This window comes from Aquarana catesbeiana, linkage group LG02 (genome assembly GCF_042186555.1).
Source record: "Aquarana catesbeiana isolate 2022-GZ linkage group LG02, ASM4218655v1, whole genome shotgun sequence".
Lineage (NCBI taxonomy): Eukaryota > Metazoa > Chordata > Amphibia > Anura > Ranidae > Aquarana > Aquarana catesbeiana.
Genome location: NC_133325.1, coordinates 783,779,567 through 783,803,746, shown reverse-complemented (window position 1 = coordinate 783,803,746; position 24,180 = coordinate 783,779,567). Strand labels below are relative to the sequence as shown.

General features: G+C 44.0%; 1 protein-coding gene across 1 annotated transcript in view; it reads right to left on the bottom strand.

Moving 5' to 3' along the window:
• LSAMP (limbic system associated membrane protein) overlaps positions 1-24,180 on the bottom strand; it is a 526,302-nt gene that overhangs the window by 49,758 nt on the left and 452,364 nt on the right. The window contains exons 5-7 of the mRNA XM_073614515.1: positions 17,779-17,899; positions 10,626-10,774; positions 3,622-3,657 (exon numbers count right to left, since the gene is read on the bottom strand). Of these exons, the coding sequence (XP_073470616.1) occupies positions 3,622-3,657; positions 10,626-10,774; positions 17,779-17,899 (306 nt within the window). The remainder of the gene's footprint in view (positions 1-3,621; positions 3,658-10,625; positions 10,775-17,778; positions 17,900-24,180) is intronic.

Genomic DNA, 24,180 nt, shown 5'->3' with positions numbered 1-24,180 from the left:
TTAGTAATAGTTAAATTATTATTATATTATTAGTTAGTTATTATTTCAGTTTTTCGAAATTTCTGGGTTTTCAAAATTTCAAAATTTCTCATTTCTGAATTTACGCCTTTTAAAATTTACGAATTTACGAATTTACAAATTTTCGAATCTACAAATTTACAAATTTTAGAATATTAGAATTTTTGAATATTTGGAAAAATTAATTTAGCGGGCTTTTGTTAATACGGATATTTCCTGAATTAACGAATTTGTCTAAATTTGTTAAAAACTAATTCTGAACGATACGAATTGCACATGTCTATATTGGGGTTTACATATAGTTTATTTAATAAAGTACAGTACCGCCCCAGTAAGTCTTTAAGTGACCTACTGTTCTATTATATTAGGGTTTACATACAGTTTATTTGATAAAGTGCAGTACCCACAGATGACCTTTAGGTGGCCCACTGTTCTATTATATTAAGGTTTACAGGGAGTTTTAGTAATACGGTGCAGTACCCCTAGGTAACCATTAGATGGCAGTCTGTTCTATGATACTATTAGGGTTTACATAAACTTGATTACTAAGTGCAGGTAACTATCGGGTGCTGTCCTATGATATTGGTATCTACACCACATACACTTTATTAAAGTGCAGTACCAGATAACCTTTAGATGGCGCTCTGTTCTATGATATTAGGGTTTACATACACTTTATTCTCTACTCTACAGTAATCCCTTACCGAAATCAGCTTTGATATTTATAAGCAACGCTGTTACATCGTGCCTCATCCCTTTTAGTGGTAGGATGCCCCGATCTGATCTGCTGATGACCTCCAAGCCGCGGACGTCGAGCGCTCTCCCGCCAGAGTGCTAATTAAACTAAATAATGAATGCCGCTCATTTTCCTGCCTTGGCTGCAGGTCATCGCATTACCCAAAGTGCGGAGATGTCACCTCTCCCTGTCTATGGTCCCCCGTCGAATCATTTGGAATCGATTTGGGGGATCTGCACGTTGGGTCACATTATTTGAGGACACTAAAAAAATGAGTTCCATTATCTTCTTTATGTGACCTTTTTCTCCATTGTATTGTCCAATCATCTATTTGTAATATATGTGCCTTTAAATGTTATGAAACTCCCAGACTCATGCTGTGAATATTCACCCTACGAAGACCTGCAAGCTTTGGTTCTGTTGATTTCAATATGTAAAAAAAAAAATATATATATATATATATATATATACACACACAGTATCTCACAAAAGTGAGTACACCCCTCACATTTTTGTAAATATTTTATTCTATCTTTTCATGTGACAACACTGAAGAAATGACACTTTGCTACAATGTAAAGTAGTGAGTGTACAGCTTGTATAACAGTGTAAATTTGCTGTCCCCTCAAAATAACTCAACACACAGCCATTAATGTCTAAACCGCTGGCAACAAAAGTGAGTACACCCCTAAGTGAAAATGTCCAAATTGGGCCCAGTTAGCCATTTTCCCTCCCCGGTGTCATGTGACTCGTTAGTGTTACAAGGTCTCAGGTGTGAATGGGGAGCAGGTGTGTTAAATTTGGTGTTATCGCTCTCACTCTCTCATACTGGTCACTGGAAGTTCAACATGGCACCTCATGGCAAAGAACTCTCTGAGGATATGAAAAAAAGAATTGTTGCTCTACATAAAGATGGCCTAGTTTATAAGAAGATTGTCAAGACCCTGAAACTGAGATGCAGAACGGTGGCCAAGACCATACAGCGGTTTAACAGGACAGGTTCCACTCAGAATAGGCCTCGCCATGGTCGATCAAAGAAGTTGATTTCACATGCTCAGCATCATATCCAGAGGTTGTCTTTGGGAAATAGACATATGAGTGCTGCCAGCATTGCTGCAGAGGTTGAAGGGGTGGGGGGTCATGACTAAGGACATGGATTACTGGAACCATGTCCTGTGGTCTGATGAGACCAAGATAAACATATTTGGTTCAGATGGTGTCAAGCGTATGTGGTGGCAACCAGGTGAGGAGTACAAAGACAAGTGTCTACAGTCAAGCATGGTGGTGGGAGTGTCATGGTCTGGGGATGCATGAGTGCTGGCGGGACTGGGGAGCTACAGATCATTGAGGGAACCATGAATGCCAACATGTACTGTGACATACTGAAGCAGAGCATGATCCCCTCCCTTCAGAGACTGGGCCGCAGGGCAGTATTCCAACATGATAATGACCCCAAACACACCTCAAAGACGACCACTGCCTTGCTAAAGAAGCTGAGAGTAAAGGTGATGGACTGACCAAGCATGTCTCCAGACCTAAACCCTATTGAGCATCTGTGGGACATCCTCAAACAGAAGGTGGAGGAGCACAAGGTCTCTAACATCCACCAGCTCTGTGATGTCGTCATGGAGGAGTGGAAGAGGACTCCAGTGACAACCTGTGAAGCTCTGGTGAACTCCATTCCCAAGAGGATTAAGGCATTGCTGGAAAATAATGGTGGCCACACAAAATATTGACACTTTGGGCCCAATTTGGACATTTTCACTTAGGGGTGTACTCACTTTTGTTGCCAGCTGTTTAGACATTAATGGCTGTGTGTTGAGTTATTTTGAGGGGACAGCAAATTTACACTGTTATACAAGCTGTACACTCACTACTTTACATTGTAGACAAGTGTCATTTCTTCAGTGTTGTCACATGAAAAGATAGAAGAAAATATTCACAAAAATGTGAGGGTGTACTTACTTTTGTGAGGTGTGTGTGTGTGTGTGTGTGTGTGTGTGTGTGTGTGTGTGTGTGTATATATATATATATATATATATATTTATTGTATCTTAAATAAAACAATCTTTGATTTTATATTATTATAATATCATATAATATAATGCTATAGCCCCTAAATATTTTAATTATAAATGAATTCATCCCTATCACAGCCCAAGGTGATTGTGGAAATTCCTTGGTGTGTAGAAACTGCTGCCAGCCCAATGTTTGGATTCTCTATATCTACACCACCATCATACTATAGGATAATAATACTATAAAAATATACATAAAAATAAATGAATAAATAAAAACTCATTACATATAGAGGTTTATTTTAAAAAATCACATAGCTGTTCATCTGTTGCATGTGAATTCATTCTGTGCAAATGGGGCAAAATCAAATGTTTTTGGATTATATTCTCTGCAGATGTTATTGTTATTCATTGAAAAAAAATGGGGGGAAATTCTGCATTATGGCCACTAGATGGAGCAGGGGAGCATATTTTTTTTCTTATGGCACTCAATTCCATCTAGTGGCCACAAAGGTGTATTTTCCCCATTCACATTTTTTTTTTTTTTTTTTAATTGAATAATAGTAGATCTTTAGAGAACATTCAATTTTGCCCAATTTGCACAGAAGGAATTAAATGCAGCTTTGATGGACAGTTATGCAATTTTTTTTTTCTTTTACAAAACCCCCCCCCCATATTTTTAGAAAAAGAGTGACGCTGATGGTAAACACAATTCTATTGGTGAAAATCAGAGGGCGCTCGTCTTAGTTTTCTATCCCTGGACACCCGTTCAGACGCTACTTTTAAAAGGCATGCTTTTGGAGAATGACCCAGGCATGGTATATCTAAGTCATGGCGCTGCATACTGACCTTTGGCGGGGATGGGTTTTGTGGGTATGACGCGCTCTGGAGGAGGAAAAAAACAAATAAACCAAAAATGGACAAACACAAAATAAATAAATAGATTAATAAATAAATAACACAAAATATGATATCCAATATGAAATCCAAGTACTACGGGAACCACTGGTTTAAGGTCAGTAATCTCAAACTGAGACGATGGCTCAGAAATTACATAAGCATGTAAGTCCTGGTGTCTGTGCAGTTATTTGGCTGTGTTTACAAACGTCTGACACAGATCAGCCCCTTGCTGCAGCCTCTCATCTTGTGACTTGCTGCAAAGATACAACGTTGCAGTTTGATTGCTGGAGGAGAGGAGACTGAGGAAATGCTTCCTCCTGACTGCAGCAGACTGATGACATCACCCCAGATCTGGAACATAGAGATGGCAGCACCCCTCTCAATGCAGCTCCCGGGGCACATGCCCCCCTGCCCCCCCTCCTTCTTAGTTTCAGCCCTCCTAGGCAAAGTCTCTGGGCTTCAGAGAAGCAGTTAAATCAGCAGCTAAAATTTATACACTGGAACTGTCTTACCTGCTAATGGATTTCGAAATATGTTCAGTTAGTCTTGTGAGCCCGGGGCCCTTGCCAGATCCGCGACCCCCACTGAAGCAATAGTAGGACTGTGTGGTCAAGGACAACCCTCCCCGCTGATTGGACAATGAAGGAACACCAGCAAAGTAATGAAGTCATCGTACTTCTAACTCTGGCAACAGCCCCCCCCCCCCATCATCACATGGGTGCTGTCCTAGAAGGCTGATTGGCTCCTTATGTTGACCCCTTCCTCTCCCCCCTAAGTACTGCAAGGGTTAAATACTTGTTAAGCCTTGAATTAGAAGAATAATGTGTGATACTAATGTACGGCCCTTTCAGGGTTAACACAAGCAGTGAGGTGACAAACTGCCTCCCAGTTGCCCTATGAAAGGTGATTCCCCAGCAGATCACTTTTCAGAGGGGAGGCGAGAGCTCCTGCCAGTATAAATGAGCTCCTAAAGCTACCCCTAGACTTAATGAGCAGTTAACCCTCGCACTTCAGGGGCCCCTCCACCGCCCGGGGATTTAAATAAAACATTTCTGGAGCTGAACTTTAAGCCATTCAGTGATGATCATTTGAAGTCCATTTTTCACTTCTACCTATGAGACAGATCTGCCCACACACATCCACCTGAATGTATGGAATCTGAGCCAATTAGCCTAATTTGCCAATCGATTAATTCATCATCACAGGAGAGGGCGCAGCCATTTTTCTTTTTCGTTCTGCAGCTTTAGAATGGACCACAAGATGGAGCCGCAACCCAAAAACTGAAAACTTCATAACTGTTCTTTTTCCACATTGTTATTTGATGAATGTGGCTCCGGGTCAGAGAGTGAGCCGAGTGACTGGATATTCTCCGGGCTCATCATTTCTTCATTCCCATCCTTTACTCATTCAACACCGAGCCAAATAATAACATCATCCCTTCCACCAAACCCCACCATTTATTACATGAACCTTTCTATATTACGTTACAGGGCCGTCCATCAGAGGGCCGGGGGGCCGCATTCTGTGAGCGCCAAACAAGAAATTGTGATTAACCCCCTCGGCTGCTGTATGGTTATTAGACTTGTTTGTAACTAAAAAAAACTACAAATCAATTCCTTCAATCCATCTCCTTTAAATCTATCTATCTATCTATCTATCTATCTCTCTATCTATCTATCTATCTATCTATCTATCTATCTATCTATCTATCTATCTATCTATCTATCTATCTCTCTATCTATCTATCTATCTATCTATCTATCTATCTATCTATCTATCTATCTACCATCTCCTAGATATCTGTGTATCTATCTTTCCATTTGTCCATCCATAGATTGCATTAGGGTGTGCACCCCAAAACTCAAACACACGTCTTAGAGGGGCATTGTAAACCCCCCCCCTTCCTAAGCTCACTTCTGTACCCCACCATCTACAACTCACCTCTGCATCCCCGTCCACAACTGACTTCTGCACCCCGCTCCGCACTCATCTCTGCACCCACCATCCACAACTCTCCGCTGCACCCCCAACCACTACTTGCTTCGGCACCCCCGTCCAAAACTGTTCGCAGCTCACTTCTGCACCCCCTGCCCATAACTCACCTCTGCACCCCCTGTCCATAAGACCCCTTTCACACTGAAGCGTTTTTCAGGCGCTAAAGGGCTAAAAATAGCGCCTGTAAAGCGCCTGAAAAACGCTTCCCCTGCAGCCCCAGTGTGAAAACCAGAGTGCCTATCTATCTATCTATCTATCTATCTATCTATCTATCTATCTATCTATCTATCTATCTATCTATCTATCTATCTATCTATCTATCTATCTATCTATCTATCTCATATCTATCTATCTCATATCTATCTATCTATCTCATATCTATCTATCTCATATCTATCTATCTATCTATCTATCTATCTATCTATCTATCTATCTATCTATCTATCTATCTATCTATCTATCTATCATCTATCTCATATCTATCTATCTATCTATCTATCTATCTATCTATCTATCTATCTATCTATCTATCTCATATCTATCTATCTATCTATCTATCTATCTATCTATCTATCTATCTATCTATCTATCTATCTATCATCTATCTCATATCTATCTATCTATCTATCTATCTATCTATCTATCTATCTATCTATCTATCTATCTATCTATCTATCTCATATCTATCTATCTATCTATCTATCTATCTATCTATCTATCTATCTATCTATCTATCTATCTCATATCTATCTATCTATCTATCTATCTATCTATCTATCTATCTATCTATCTATCTATCTATCTCATATCTATCTATCTATCTATCTATCTATCTATCTATCTATCTATCTATCTATCTCATATCTATCTATCTATCTATCTATCTATCTATCTCATATCTATCTATCTATCTATCTATCTATCTATCTATCTATCTATCTATCTATCTATCTATCTATCTCATATCTATCTATCTATCTATCTATCTATCTATCTATCTATCTATCTATCTATCTATCTATCTATCTATCTATCTATCTATCTATCTATCTATCTATCTCATATCTATCTATCTCATATCTATCTATCTCATATCTATCTCATATCTATCTATCTATCTATCTATCTATCTATCTATCTATCTATCTATCTATCTCATATCTATCTATCTATCTATCTATCTATCTATCTATCTATCTATCTATCTATCTATCTATCTATCTATCTATCTCATATCTATCTATCTATCTATCTATCTATCTATCTATCTATCTATCTATCTATCTATCTATCTATCTATCTCATGTCTATCAACCAAAGTCCTGCTTCAACCATAAAAAACCATACAGTACATTTCTTTAATCCTATATTCAGGTTTTACACTCATGTCTCTACTCCTCCTACCCCCCCCCCCCCCCCCAATCTTTATTGACTTCACCCTATAACATCTTCATGTGGGGGGAGTGACACCATCTTTTGGCTTTGTATGAGGATTCTGATGGGAAAGTCTCACCATAGGGGTTCTCGAGGGAAATAAGGTGGACATGTTTGGGAACTCCGGTACAGGGGGAGTCCATGAAGAACATAACATGCCAATGGGTGATACCAAACCACCAACATCCATACACAACTTCAAAAAAATATAAATCAGTAAATCCAGATTGAGCAGAGGCAGGATGTTAGTTTTGGGTGGAGTGGCCCTTCGGGTGGCTGTGGTGATCCATCTACACCGAGCCTCCAGCCGCCTTCTGCCTGTAGATCAGAATGTCTGGTGCCGGGAACAGCCTTCGCCCATAGGGCTGTTCTCCAGAGCCGACAAGCATATGTTTCTCAGTATCCGAGACAAAAAAAACAATCAGAGATCTTTGTCCCCTCCGGCCTGTTGTTAAGCGAGGCCTTTCCGATCACACCTGACGCCCAGACACCTCCGTCTGGCGCACACAAATTTCCTTTTTTTTTTTTCCTCGGGAACTCCATGCCGAGCCTTATTCCCTAACCTAATCGCAGTTATTACAAGCCAGCAGCACTTCGCACATTAAAGTCTATGGCAGTTTTAAACATCGGACAAGGCGACGGTGACATTTAAAAGCTTTATAAAACATTTAGACCTTTCCCCAAAAAAAAAAAAAAAAAAAAACCTCCTGGCCCGGGATTTGAAGCGTCATACATATTTAATGCGCCCACGCGTTCAATAATTCATGATTCGTTTTCTACAAACAAGTGGCACTTTAAGTCCCGGGAAGGAGATTATTTTATTAATAGTCCCCGGCTTAACTCCACGTTAGCTTGGGAAGCTAAATCCTTCCTTGAATATGTCGGTGGGATTCCCAAACAGCAGATTAAACCTGAACACGCACTTTTTTTTATTTAGAAAAAAAAAAAAAAAAAAAAAAAAAAAGGTTGGAGCGTCTAGATGCTTCCGGTTTATTTAGACTTTTAGTGGGTTGAATTCCCTACGGACTCCTTAGAGCCCATTCAAACCATGGCGTCCTGGTACATAAAGCAGCCCATTGAAATTAATGAATTGGCAGCACATCAAATTGTCCAAAAAAACAAACATGCACCATTTTTGGCAACGTGAGCGCATTGCCGTGCATTGTGGTGCTCCGCAACGTATGCGTGTGTTAGAGCTATGTTCGTATTTAGTATATCCCATACATGCACCATGCTCGAGGCAACCATATGGATATAAGGGTGCTGCAGCAACTCCCGACTGGTTGCGGTGTAAAGGATACACTATATTGTCAAAAGTATTGTGACACCTGCCTTTACGCACACATGAACTTTAATGGCATCCCAGTTTTAGTCCGTAGGGTTCAACATTGAGTTGGCCCACCCTGTGCAGCTAGAACTGCTTCACCTCTTCTGGGAAGGCTGTCCACAAGGTTAAGGAGTGTATCTATGGGAATGTTTATCCATTCTTCCAGAAGCACATTTGTGAGGTTAGGCACTGATTTTGGACGAGAAGGCCTGGCTCACAGTCTCTGCTATAATGCATCCCAAAGGTGTTCTATCAGGTTGAGGTCAGGACTCTGCAGGCCAGTGATGTTCCTCCACCCCAAACTCGCTCATCCATGTCTTTATGGACGTTGCTTTGTGCACTGGTCTAAATCATTTGGTGGAGGGGGGATTATGGTGTGGGGTTGTTGTTCAGGGGTTGGGCTTGGCCCCTTAGTTCCTGTGAAGGGAACTCTTAAGGCTCCAGCATACCAAGACATTTTGGACAATTTCATGCTCCCAACTTTGCGGGACCAGTTTGGGGATGGCCCCTTCCTGTTCCAACAGGACTGAGCACCAGTGCACAAAGCAAGGTCCATAAAGACATGGATGAGCAAGTTTGGGATGGAAGAACTCGACTTCAACCCAATAGAACACCTTTGGGATGAGTTCCAGCCCAACATCAGTGCCTGACCTCACAAATGTCCTTCTGGAAGAATGGCCAAACATTCCCATAGACACACTCCTAAAACTTGTGGACAGCCTTCCCAGAAGATTTGAAGCTGTTATAGCTGCATAGGGTGGGCCAAATCAATATTGAACCCTACATACTAAGACTGGCATGCCATTAAAGTTCATGTGCGTGTAAAGGTAGGCGTCCCAATACTTTTGGTAATATAGTGTATGTAGCACCCCTCTGACACCCCAAAGGCAGGATAGAACCAGAGGCAGGCTAGCACTTCACCCCAGGACCATGGCTAAAATTGGGGGGGACCAAAAAAGGATACTGAGCACCAGTCACTTTTGTGTTTATTGGAGGTGAGGGTTGGGGGTCTCAGATACCGTAGCAGATCACTTACAGACTTTCCAGATCCAGATCAATCTCCAGCTTCACAATGTGAGAACTTTTAAGCCGACCAGGCAACACTGTAGGCTCGTTCTCAAATTTCATTTTGTGCTCCAAGGAAGTCACCAGGCCCTTATGAGAGACCAGCCTTCTACCTGATTCTCTCCAGTGAAGGGCCTCCTCCTTGGCTCAGCGCCCTCCAGACCAGTCAGGACAGGTCCAGGACCATGAGGGTAAGGTGCTTTGCCAGAAGAGCATGTGGCCTGGTATGATTCAGGTGGTGGGGAGCCTCACACTTGCTGCCCTTTCTATCTCCTGGCCAGCCAGGCTACATGCTCAAACAAGGAACTGGAATGAATTTGGGCGTGACCCCTCACTTTATTTGTTTTTTGTATGGGTTCTCCCCCAACATACATATCAAGACGAAGGGCCTGGTATGAATTTTGGGGGACCTAATGCCATTTTTTTCCCGTGGAGTCCCCCTTAAAATTCATACCAGGCCCTTATCTATTATGATGGTCCTTTACAAACAGAACAAAGCCGGCTGGGAAATTTCTCAATTTCACTTTTGCTGAAGTATCTCCTATAGGCTTTCCACTTCACGTGCAGGTTTAAGGCATCACCCAAGCCTGTTATTTAAATTGTGTATTTTTAATGTTGTCCTTTAAGCCTTTCAAAAAGACCCATTTCTTAACAAACAGTATTTTTTTTTTATTCTATTGATATACGTGTATGTATGTCCTTCATGGCAGTACCCATTATTATTATACTCACTACAGAGATATAGGATGGTGTTGGGGGTTATTATACTCACTATAGAGATATAGGATGGTGTTGGGGGTTATTATACGCACTATAGAGATATAGGATGGTGTTGGGGGTTATTATACTCACTATAGAGATATAGGCTGGTGTTGGGGGTTATTATACTCACTATAGAGATATAGGCTGGCGCTGGGGGTTATTATACTCACTATAGAGCTATAGGCTGGTGTTGGGGGTTATTATACTCACTATAAAGATATCGGCTGGTACTGGGGGTTATTATACTCACTACAGAGATATAGGATGGTGTTGGGGGTTATTATACTCACTATAGAGATATAGGATGGTGTTGGGGGTTATTATACTCACTATAGAGATATAGGATGGTGTTGGGGGTTATTATACTCACTATAGAGATATAGGCTGGTGTTGGTGACTCCCAGCTTGTTGGCGGCCACACAGGTATAGTTTCCATAATGCTCTTCAGTGACATTTGCTACCATCAAGGTGGACCGGTTGCCCATGTTCTTAATTTCCAGACCCTGGGCGCTGTTTAACCTGAAAATTCAGTAAAAGAAAAGAACAAAAAGATACTAAAGTCATCACGTTTTAAAATGTTATAATAATATTACTATTTTTTTTTACATTGTTAGATCCATAAAGATATGGATGAGCCAGTTTGGGGTGGAGAAGCTTGACTGGTCTGCACAGAGTCCTGACCTCAACCCAATAGAACACCTTTGGGATGAATTAGAGCGGAGACTGTGAGCCAGGCCTTCTCATCCAACACCATTGCCTGTCTTCACAAATGCGCTTCTGCAGGAATGGTCAAACATTCCCATAGACACACTCCTAAACCTTGTGGACGGCCTTCCCAGAAGAGTTGAAGCTGTTATAGCTGCAAAGGGTGGACCAACTCAATATTGAACCCTACGGACTAAGACTGGGATGCCATTAAAGTTCATGTGCGTGTAAAGGCAGGTGTCCCAATACTTTTGGTAATAGTGTGTGTGTGTGTGTGTGTGTGTGTGTGTGTGTGTGTGTGTGTGTGTATATATATGTAGCACCCTCTTGTTAGGTAGCTGCTAGAGGTTATATTTTCTTATAGAGTAGGAAAATGTAGGCAGGCCTAGCTGGTGGCAGACCTGCTTGTTTTCATTCTGGGCTGGGAGTGGCTCAGGTCAGGGCTGGGTGACTCACAGGTAGCATCACTGTCACCTCCCTCTTCTTTCTAGAAGTTGATAGAAAGAGAGGCGGAGAGGAGGGGTGGAGCTGCCATCGATGTTCTGAGGAGCCTTGACCAATGCCCAACTTGGATTTGCAGGGTTCAGGCCTCCCCATATACCGAGGGTCAGCCCAGCCAGGGAGGAGTTGTCGGGTGGAAGAGATGGAGTGAGAGAATGCTGAGGCTGTCAGGCCTACAGGAAGCTCCCCAGTCTGGGGGGGTGACCTTGGGCCTGGGCTCGGGTGTGGCCGAAAGGAGAGAAAAGATCCTGGAGGAGAGGCACATGAGAGAGCAAGGAGAGGACAGCGGTAGAGAACCCTGCTAAGAGTCTCCAGGGAGGACAACTGGTCGCAACCAGGAGGGCTGGTGAGTGGAGCACAGTTGGGAGGACTGGGAGGCACGCCTGAGAGAATTGGGAGATTGCAGTTTGAGATGGGTGCAGAACCAGAAGAGAGGACTGTGGAAAAAGGGGCAGTGGAAAGAGGCAGCTGCAGCCAGGAGGGTTGGCAGGAAGGGTTTACTGAGATCAGTAGCTGAGTTGAGGACAGTTAGTATCGGAACTATTTCTACATCATAGGGGCCCAGGGCCTCTGCCCGCAAAAGGCATTTCCTAGAGGCCTGGTTAAGTTAGTGTCAGGCCTAACCATGTGGTGCTAGCTAGTCTAGGAATCTGCAGCAAGTGAAGTGCTGGAGGAGTGAAGGAAAAGAGGTCTTAAGCAAGATTTGTGCTGGAGAGAAGACTGGAGTGTATACAGTATACAGGAGTGTATATAGTAGTCCCAAGCAAGTTATACTGAGTATTTCTGGACCACCCATAATTTCCCTTTCCCTTTTCCCATCCAAGTTCAAACCCCTCAATAAAAAAACAAAAAACAAAGCTTATGGACTGCTCTATGTCTCTGAGTGCTTGAAAGATGGATGCCGGGCTGGGCAGGGTGACGGGTGAAGCACAATATTCAGCAACCCCCGTGGGGGCATGGCTATATATATATATATATATACAGTATCTCACAAAAGTGAGTACACCCCTCCCATTTTTGTAAATACTTTATTCTAACTTTTCATGTGACAACACTGAAGAAATGACACTTTGCTACAATGTAACATAGTGAGTGTACAGCTTGTATAACAGTGTAAATTTGCTGTCCCCTCAAAATAACTCAACACACAGCCATTAATGTCTAAACCGCTGGCAAAAAAAGTGAGTACACCCCTAAGTGAAAATATCCAAATTGGGCCCAAAGATATAGCGCCAACAGTTTACGCAGTGCTTTACAATGTAGAGGGGGGACAACACAATTACAGTACAGTTCAATACAGAAGGGATAGGAGGGCCCTGCTCGTAGAGCTTACCTTCTAAAGGGAGGGGGTGGTGGTACAAAAGGTAATAGCTGCAGAGAATGATTTTGATGGGGGTGGCTCAGGGACAGTTGTTGTTAGGTGGGTGTGGGATAGGCTTCCCTGAATAAATGAGTTTTCAGGGATCTCCTAAAGGTAGACAGGGTAGGGGCTGATCGGACATACTGAGGCAGGGAGTTCCAGAGGATGGGAGAGGCTCTGGAGAAGTCCTGAAGGCCAGCATGGGAGGAGGCAACAAGGGAGCTAGAGAGCAGGAGATCCTGGGAGGAGCGGAGGGGTCGATTTGGGCGATATCTGCAGATGAGGTTGGTGATGTAGATGGGGGCCATGTTGTGGATGGCCTTGTATGTTATGGTTAGCATTTTGAATTTTACACGGTGGGGTAGGGGAAGCCAGTGAAGGGATTGGCAGAGAGGAGCAGCAGTCACGTTGTTGTTATGTTGTTATGGAGGAGTGCAGTGGCGGTGCATCCATAAAGGCCGCCCCCTCTCTCCTGCACCTCTCTAATCACCATAGATAGATTCATGCATTGCATGAATCTGTCTATGGTCGATGCTGACACCCCCTATTCAGATGCCCGGGCCCATTTTTGGGCGCTGGGCATCTGAATTACAGCAGCGGGGTGTTTTTTGGAAGCACCTGATTAGAGCCATAGGCGCCCAAAAAGGTAAACAGCGGGCACAATGCTGTGCGTTCACTGTTCACTCAGCTGTGTGTTAGCAAAGCGAAGGAATTCGCTTTGCTATCACTGAATCCACCTCTCAGCCAATCTGTTACCGGTCACCTGATTGGCTGAAACATCAGGCCCTGTGATTGGACACCTGAGAGAGGACGGAAGCAGACATGGAGGATGTGCAGGAGACCGTCGTTGACCCGCTCCGAGACAGGTAAGTGCCGGGCAGCATCTGATGGGGCACACTGGCGGCATCTGATGGGGCACACTGGTGGCATCTGATGGGACACAGTAGCAGCACAATGGCAGAAATTGATGGGCATAGTGGCTGCGTTTGATGGCACAGTGGCTGCAATTGTTTGTTTTTTTTTCAGTTTGTTTGCGCCCCCCAAAAATTTTGAGCACCAGCCGCCACTGGAGGAGTAGAAGAGGACTCCAGTGACAACCTGTGAAGCTCTGGTGAACTTCATGCCCAAGAGGGTTAAGGCAGTGCTGGAAAATAATGGTGGCCACACAAAATATTGACACTTTGGGCCCAATTTGGACATTTTCACTTAGGGGTGTACTCACTTTTGTTGCCAGACATTAATGGCTGTGTGTTGAGTTATTTTGAGGGGACAGCAAATATACACTGTTATACAAGCTGTACACTCACTACTTTACATTGTAGACAAAGTGTCATTACTTCAGTGTTATCACATGAAAAGATATAAGATGGCCCAAAATAAAGAAAAAAACTGTAGAATCACCCGCAGGTTCCTTGCTCTACAGGACTTCAAGTTTGTAGTGCTATACAGACCAGGAAAGGTACATCAGAATGCGTATGCCCTTTCCCGGGTCTATCGCCACTTGGTTCATGGTGTCCAGACCCCTGGCCTGTAACGGAGGGGGGGGGGGAGAGAGATATGTAGAGGGTCATCCTGGGGCCTGGGGTAGAGTTAAGAAGGGGGTAATTAAAGAGGGAAGGTACTTCCCCATCAGACCTGCTTATTGCCAGCTGAGCTGAAAATGTCAGAGAGGAGAAGTGCGTTTGGAGAGAGAGAGAGAGAGACACAGCAGCATGCTGTGTCAGAGGATCCTTTGCTGGATTGTGTACCTGCTGGAGTGAGCAAAAACCGTACCAGAGACTGTAGCTCTGGCTAGACCTGTGTACTTTGGCTATATATCAGCCTGTTGGCTAGAGAGACTGAAGTTTTCCTATATTTGCACCTGTATTATAAGACAAGCCTGTCGTTTCTTCTGTTTGTGTTGCTGAATAAAGCCATTTTTGTTTTACTGAACTGTCTGAGCTGGCTTTTCACCCCTCTGATCCCCTACAATATATATATATATATATATATATATATATATATATACAGCAGTGTCCAAATGTTAATTAACAACCAGTGTAAGCATTTTAGCATTTCAGTGTGAAAGGGAGGCCAAATGTTTAATGTGTATGACTTGCCCAGCAGGGATTCATTAGCTCCCATGGGACACCGTAGACTAGGTAGCTGCATGCCCACCAACAATTAAATCTCACCCAGACAAGAACAAATGTGTAGTTTAATCTTAAAAAAAAAAAAAAAAAAAAAAAAAAAAAAAAAAGAGTAATATCTCATAAGCCATCTGTAAGAGTAAATCTAAGGAATGGTGCCCTTGATCTGTGACATCTTCTAGCGGCAGCGATAGGATAATTTAGAGCAGTTAGTGCCGAGGTTAGGTAATTAATCTTGCACTCAAGACCTTGTGATGAGTAACCAGTCATTAAAAACCCCCACACGTAATTTTTTTTTTTAAGGTGAAACATACATACAATGAATACATTTACAGATAGAATATTTCTCCTGTTCCCAGGGTTGGAAAAAAAAAAAAAAAAAACACATGGTCACTTCCCCACGTTGCTGGGATGCCACAGGTATGACAAAGCTTTGATTTCAGATCTCCCTTGTTATACATTATGGTTCTTACCTTACTTAGACTGGTCAATTGGATGAAAGGACAGTGCCATCTTAAGGCATGGACACCACTGGGCATTGCTGTTGCTGGCTGCTGATGAGGGGTTGTATACCAAGACCTCCTGTATGGGGTCTGGACCCCATCAGTACAGCAGGGGAGTTAGTTAATGGACAGGAGTGGGTGATCAGTGCGGTGGGGGGGGGCACTTGGTCCACTTCCATTTGATGGGATGCCACAGGTATGATACAACTTTGATTTCAGGTCTACCTTGTTATACCTTATAGTTCTTGCCTTGCTTAGACTGGTCAGTTAGATCAAAGGGCATTGCCATCTTAAGGCATGGGCACTTCCCAGGTGTATGGGGGGCTCCATGACAGGGCCGCTGATAATGGGGTATAACCAGGCCTCCTGTACATGGTCTGGACCCCATCAGTACAGCGGGGGGGGGGGCTGGAAGCAGGGGGGGATCAGTCCATGGACAATCCATTGACAGAAGGGGGTGATTGGTGCGGTGGGGGGAATGGGGTCCACCCCCCCCCAACACCCAACATTGATGGGATGGGAGGATGCCACAGGTATGACATAGCTTTGATTTCAGATCTATCTTGTTATACCTTATGGTTCTTACCATAAGGATGAAAGGGCAGGGCCATCTAAAGGCATAGACATCCCCGGGCATACAACCAGGCCTTCTGTACAGGGTCTGGGCCCCCGACAGTATAGCAGGGGCAATCAGTTCATGAACAGGAGGGGGTGATCGGTGTGGAGGGGGGCAAATGCAGCCAGCTGAAAGCTGGCTTCTCCTCCTCCTTCCTCCTACCGTGTTTCAGCTGTAGCAGGGAGACTCACACAGGGGGGTTTTCTTCCTGTAAATGCCCCAATCACCCCCTCCTATCCATTATCCAATCCCCCTGCTGCCCTCTATGTGCCTCCCCCACCCCCCGAGTGCTTTCCCGGCTTCCCTCCTCTCTTCTCCCGCATATCACCATCTTTTTGTTCTTCAAAACTTTTTATATTTTTAATAAAAGTAATACAAATTTTTAATAAAAATACTAATAAATATAAATTATGTTTTAATTCTATCAACTATTTATTCTTTAATTCTTGAAAGCAGGTGCGTAAATTTAGGCAGACTGGTAGGGGCCACAGTGCATTACTTTGCCCAGGAGCCCATGACGCTACTAACACCCCCCCCCCGTAAAAAGGGTTGGCCTTCCCTATTTCTCTGATTAACTCAAATAGGATTTTGGTAATAACAATCTTCAAAACCTCATAAATATCTTCATTTATGACCCAAATGCAAAATATATAGATGTCGCTCAGGCTCTGGAGGGTCCTAGTCCAACACGCCAACTGCTAAAAGTGCCAGCCAGGAATGGAGCTCGTCTCCGCTCCAAACGTTGCACTGTGACCAAATCGAATACGGCTCTCTGTTCATAATAATGACCATAAATCGGCAGGACCGACTCCCAATCATGTGACCACTGGGATAACCAAGCACGGTGCATGTAGTTTGAAGATGCCTCAGCTTCGACTCCACCTAGGCCATGCCCTGTGAAAGTCATGACCTCTATGGCAAGGGTGTGGGGCCATATGCATCAGAAGGCATGGCCAAGGAGGACTAGAACAGTGATGGAGAACCTTGGCACCCCAGATGTTTTGGAACTACATTTCCCATGATGCTCATACACTCTGTAGTGTAGTTGAGCATCATGGGAAATATAGTTTCAAAACATCTGGGGTGCTAAGGTTCGCCATCACTGGACTAGAATCTGAGGCTGCTTCTCACTAATATTTCACACTGAGCCTGTGGTTATGCATTGTCTTCACACTACATATTTTGGTATGCTTTCGAGGATGAGCATCCAAGAAGCCAGCACTCTTCTGTGAAGTGTGGCTCACTGGAGCGGTAATGTCTGGCACTTTGGGCGGTGCTTCAAGTTCTAACGAGCCAATCACAGTCACATGGTCAGCTGATCCTTCCCAGATGGATGGGAAGGGGTCAAAGATTGCAAGTATTATTAGATGTAACTCTGTACTACCCTGTTTCCCCGAAAATAAGACCTAGCGTAATTGTCGGTGATGGCTGCAATATAAGCCCTACCCCCCCAAATAAGCCCTACCCTGTTTCCCCGAAATTAAGCCCTACCCTGAAAATAAGACCTACAAGAACTTTAACTAGGGCTTATTTGGGGGGTAGGGCTTATATTGCAGCCATCACCGACAATCACGCTAGGTCTTATTTTCGGGGAAACAGGGTATATCTAGGCTACATTCAGTGCTTGCGTGTGCTCAGCTTCACAAAGCAATGATACTCAATTGTCATTAATTATACACAGAATGAACATTGTCGGTCAGTGTATATACCTTGTATCATCCTTGTACCACTCAAAGTCTGGTTTGGGCTCCGCGGAGGCCTCGCAGCGTAGGTAAGCTTGCTTGCCGGCAAAGGCCTCAATGCTCTTGGATTCGGTTATGATGGGAGGGTCTGTAGAGGAACACAGATACACATTATTATGGGTGAAGGCATACTAAAGGATACATATGGTATTAAAATATGGAAAAAAGTCACATTTCAGAACCATCTGATCAACTTTAAAGGTGACCTGTTAAAATTTTTTATCTCCAGAAAAAAGTAGGCAGCCATTGCCAATTGACTTTCCATGTTCAATCGTTTTATCGTTTTGTAATAAAGGTATGAAACTTGGAATCCTACACCCTCCATGGGCTTAAGGTCGATTGGGACGTTCATGCCTTTATAGCCAATTCTTGAAGCTCACCTTAATTCTTTTTAATGGTGGTCCTATCACTAGATATCCATTTTTTTTGTTTTCAGGATTTAATATGACTGTTTTGGAGCTCTTTTTTGAGCAATATGGCTTTTTTTTTGCATTATCTTTAGGGATGAGCTTGATGTTCGGGTCAAACATAAGTTCGACTCGAATATGGGGTGTTCGCCAGTCGCAGAACAGCGAACATTATGGGGCATTCGTGGCAAATTTGAGCGCCGTGGAACGCCCCATAATGCACTGCGAGATCGCAGTGCATTGCTGTATGATGATTGGCCAAAGCATGCACCTGACCTGCATGCTTTGGCCAATCACAGCGCCCTCTGCTAAGAGAGCCATAAGCACCATGATGGCTCAGGGGGACTAAGTCCACACCCCACACTATATAAGGCAGCTTACAAGGCGGCCGTGTGTAGTGTTGTTGGCGTGGTCAGAGAGATAGCTCAAGTTAGATTAAGCAGGCAGGTTATTCAGTTAGTGGCAGTGTATTTGATATATATATATAGTCAGTCTAGTGTGTGTGTGTATAGATATAGATATATCTCTATCTCTATCTATCGTGTGTGTGTGTATAGTATATATACACACACACTGTCTGCACTGAGTGTGTGTGTGTGTGTGTGTGTATATCGATATAGATATATATCCACATTTTTTGTTCTGTTTTTCTATTTTTGTAATATTTAGTGCTTTAGATGAGGTCCGAATATATTATATATTGAGACTGTACGCTCATATTCTCCCCATACTCACTTATTCTGCATTACTTTTTTATCCTACTAGAGGGAGTTTGACCTTCGTAAAAGCCTTGAATGGCTGATATATACTATATTACAAAAAGTATTGGGACGTCTGCCTTTACACGCACATGAACTTTAATGACATCCCAGTCTTAGTCCGTAGGGTTCAATATTGAGTTGTCCCACCCTTTTCAGCTATAACAGCTTCAACTCTACTGGGAAGGCCGTCCACAAGGTTTAGGAGTGTGTCTATGGGAATGTTTGACCATTCTTCCAGAAGCGCATTTGTGAGGTCAGGCACTGATGTTGGACAAGAAGGTCCGGCTCGCAGTCTCCGCTCTAATTCATCCCAAAGGTGTTCTATCAGGATGAGGTCAGGACTCTGTGAAGGCCAGGCAAGTTCCTCCACCCCAAACTCGCTCATCCATGTCTTTATGGACCTTGTTTGGTGAACTGGTGCACAGTCATGTTGGAACAGGAAGGGGCCATCCCCAAACTGTTCCCACAAAGTTGGGAGCATGAAATTGTCCAAAATGTCTTGGTATGCTGACGCCTTAAGAGTTCCCTTCACTTGAACTAAGGGGCAAAGCCCAACACCTGATAAAAAAAAAAAAACCCCACACCACAAACCCCCCTGCACCAAATGATTTGGACCAGTGCTCAAAGCAAGGTCCATAAAGACATGGATGAGCGAGTTTGGGGTGGACAAACTTGACTGGGCTTCAGAGTCCCGACCTCAACCCGATAAAACACCTTTGGGATGAATTAGAGCGGAAACTGTGAGCCAGGCCTTCTAGTCCAACATCAGTGCCTGACCTCACAAATGCTCTTCTGGAAGAATGGTCAAAGATTCCCATAGACACACTCCTAAACCTTGTGGACGGCCTTCCCAGAAGAGTTGAAGCTGTTATAGCTGCAAAGGGTGGAGCCAACTCAACATTGAACCCTACGGACTAAGACTGGGATGCCATTAAAGTTCATGTGCGTGTAAAGGCAGGCGTCCCAATACTTTTGGTAATGTAGTGTATATTTTGTGTACTTGCTGAAAATGTTCTATGCCTAATAAATAGAAAGCGAAGTCAGCCAACACACCTTAAGAGTGGTATGCTACAATATATTACATTTCCATTCTTGGGTTTAGAGATATACTTTAGGCAAAAAAACGAAAGTTTTGACTGTAGTGCCACCTTAAGAGGACTTTCTTCTGGAACATTCCACCATTTCCTCTTGTCACATCCTCTGTTCTGTCACATATTCTTACTGTTATCTATTCACTGAGAAAGTCTGGAGTGCGATAATGAGGATTATTCTTGAAAGTCTATTCTTCTCGTTTCCAATCGCTGCATTTCGCTCCCCCTAGGTAAAAACCTCCGGTGAGCACACATCCGTGGCATTCTTATTTAAAATATATATGTATTTTGGGAAAATAATATTGTGTCCACGGCATGCCCTTCGGTTAGCAATTCTTAAAAAATGAGACTCGTATCTAAATAATGAAGCAAGCAGATGATGCGAAGGAGCGATTGGAAGATGGGGATTAGGAAAAAAAAAAAAAATTGAGAAAATGTAGCTGACTGCATAACACAATCACATTCCGACTGTCATTTCAGGTTTATAGAAATATTCCTCTGCAGAGAAGATATAAAGAATCCTGTTTGTTCATTCCTAATTATGACTAACGTGGTACACCAGGTTATTGTGTAACATATACACAGGTAAGATGGGGATATAACAAAATATGCTGAAGAAATGTCTTTATGGAAAGTATGTGCTGGAGAGGAGTTTGGAGGCAATAAGGGGGGGGGGGGGGGGGGGCATTATATGTGGGAGGGGAGGGAGGAGGGTATGACAGGGGCGGTATGTGCATGACAATGGGCAATAAGTGCTGGAGAAGAGGGAATGACAGCTGGCACTATGTGCACGTGAAGAGGGAGGAGGGTATGACAGTGGGCAGTGTGTACATGAGAGGACAAAGGGGGTATGATAACAGGCAGTATGTGCAGAAGAAGATGGAGGAGGGAATGACAGCGGGCAATATGTACAGGAGAGGAGGGAGGAGGGTATGACAGTGGGCAGTGTGTACATGAGAGGACAAAGGGGGTATGATAACAGGCAGTATGTGCAGAAGAAGATGGAGGAGGGAATGACAGCGGGCAATATGTACTGGAGAGGAGGGAGGAAGGTATGACAGTGGGCAGTGTGTACATGAGAGGACAAAGGGGGTATGATAACAGGCAGTATGTGCAGAAGAAGATGGAGGAGGGAATGACAGCGGGCAATATGTACAGGAGAGGAGGGAGGAGGGTATGACAGTGGGCAGTGTGTACATGAGAGGACAAAGGGGGTATGATAACAGGCAGTATGTGCAGAAGAAGATGGAGGAGGGAATGACAGCGGGCAATATGTACAGGAGAGGAGGGAGGAAGGTATGACAGTGGGCAGTATGTACAGGAGAGGACAAAGATGGTATAATATGCAGTATGTGCAGGAGAGGATGGAGGAGGGAATGACAGCAGGCACAATGTGCAGGAGAGGAGGGAAGAAGGTATTACAGTGGGCAGTATGTACAGGAGAGAACAAAGATGGTATGATAATAGGCAGTATGTGCAGGAGAGGATGGAGGAGGGAATAACAGCGGGCACAATGTGCAGGAGAGAAAGGAAGAAGGTATTACAGTGGGCAGTATGTACAGGAGAGGACAAAGAGTATATGATAATAGGCAGCATGTACAGGAAAGGAGGCAGAATGGCATGACAATAGGCAATAAGTGCAGGAGAGAAGGGTACAGTAGGACAGTGTGCAGGACAGGACGCAGAGGGGTATGACAGTGGGCACTATGTGCAGGAGAGGAGTAAGGAGGGTATGACAGCGGGTAGTATGTGCAGGACAGGAGGTAGAAGAGTATGACAGCGGGTACTATGTGCAGGAGAGGAGGGTATGACAGGGGGAAGCATGTGCAGGAGAGGAGTGAGGAGGAAATGCCAGTGGGCGGTATGTGTAGGAGAGAAGGGGGGGTATGACCAAGGGCAGTATGTGCAGAAGAGGAGGGAGGAGTGTATGATAGAGGGCAGTATGCGTAGGGGAGGAGGGAAGAGAGTATGACAATGGGAAATAACAGCAGGAGAGGACGTAGGAGGGTATGACAAACTGGCAGTATATGCAGGTGAGAAGGGTATGACAGGGGGCAGAATATGCAGGTGAGGCGGGTATGACAGGGGTAGTATGTGCATAAGAGGAGTGTGGAGGGTATGAGAGAAGGCAGAATGTGAAAGAGGGGAGTGAAGAGGGAATGACAGGGAGCAGTATGTGCAGGAGAGGAGGGAGGAGGGCATGGCAGTGGGCAGTATGTGCAGGAGAGTAGTGTGCAGGGTTTGGTGGAGGGCTGTATGTACAATATATGATACCAGCCAATATGTACAGGGAGGGAGATCAAAGGTATGATGGGGGCAATATAAGCAAGAGAGCAGTGCAGCGGGTATGACAACAGGTAGTATATGCCAGAGAGGAATGCAGAGGGTATGCCAGCAGGCAATATGTGCAGGAGAAGAGTGGGGGAGGGTGAAAGCCGGTAGTACATACAGAAGAAGAGTGCGGAGGTTATGACAGTGGGCAATATGTGCAGGGCAGGAGTAGCGGTTGTGTGATGGCAATATATCAGGAAAGAGGTCCAGAGGGTATGATTGAAGGCAATATGTGCAGGAGAGGATTATGGAGGGTGGTGACAGTCTGCAGTGTATGAAGGAGAGGAGTGCAGAGGGTGTAATGGTGAGCAATATGCAGAAGAGGATGGGGGTGGGGGTGGTGGGGTGGCAGTAGCACCGGGGACAACTGAAAACTGGACAACAAAATTGCAGCAGGGTAATAGCAGTGTGGAAGTGGTGACATGGGAGATGAGCTACAGCTTTTTTGCCAAGGAAAGCATGAAAAGGGCATTGGAGCTTCCATTGGCTTGCTGAGGTGGGGGTGATGACAGTAAACCTTCTCGTAGGTGATGTCAGCAGACCCTCTCTCGAGTGATGTCAATAGATCTTCTCATAGGTAATGTTAGTAGACCCTCTCTTGGGTAATGCTAGTGGACCCTTTCTTGGGTAAAGCCAGTAGACCCTTTCTCGGGTGGTATCAGTAGACCTTCTACTGGGTGATGTCAGTAGCCCTTCTCTCGATTCGTGTCAGTAGACCATCTCTCAGGTGATATCAGTAGACCTTCTCGTAGATTATGTCAGTAGACACCTCTCTCAGGTGATGTCAGTAGACCCTTTCTCTGGTAATATCAGTAGACTTTCTCAAAGGTGATGTCAGTAGGCCCTCTATCGGGTGATGTCAATAGACCTTTGTGTAAAACAGTAGACCATCTCTTGATGATAGTCAGTAGACTTCCTCATAGGTCAGAAGACTGTCTCTCAGATGATGTCAGTAGATCTTCTCGTGGGTAATGTCAGTAGGCCCTCTTTCAAATGATGTCGGTAGACCCTATCTCGGGTAATATAAGTAGATGATATCAATAGATCTTCTCGTAGGTGATGTCAGTAGACCTTCGTGTAAGTGACGTCAGTAGACACTTTCTCAGGTGATGTTAATAGAGCTTTGCATAGGTCAGAAGACCCTCTCTTGGGCGATGTCAGTACACCTTCTTGTAGATGATGTCGGTAGACCCTCTCTCAGGTGATGTCAGTAGACCTTCTCATAGGTAATGTCAATAGACCCTCTCTCGGGTGATGTCAGTAGACCGTTGTGTAAAACAGTAGAACCTCTCTTGGATGATGTCAGTAGATATTCTCGTAGGTAATGTCAGTAGGCCCTCTCTTGGATGATGTCACTAGATCTTCTTGTAGGTCAGTAGGCCCTCACTCAAATGATGTCGGTAGACCCTATCTCAGGTATTATAACTAGATGATATCAATAGATCTTCTCGAAGGTGATGCCAGTAGACCCTCTCTCAGGTAATATAAGTAGATGATATCAATAGACCCTCTCTCGGGTGATGTCAATAGACCTTTGTGTAGGTGATGTCAGTAGACCCTTTCTCAGGTGATGTTAATAGACCTTTGCATAGGTCAGTAGACCCTCTCTCGGGTGATGTCAGTAGACATCTTCTCGTGGGTAATGTCAGTAGGCCCTCTTTCAAATGATGTCGGTAGACCCTATCTCGGGTAATATAAGTAGATGATATCAATAGATCCTCTCGTAGGTGATGTCAGTAGACCTTCGTGTAAGTGATGTCAGTAGACACTTTCTCAGGT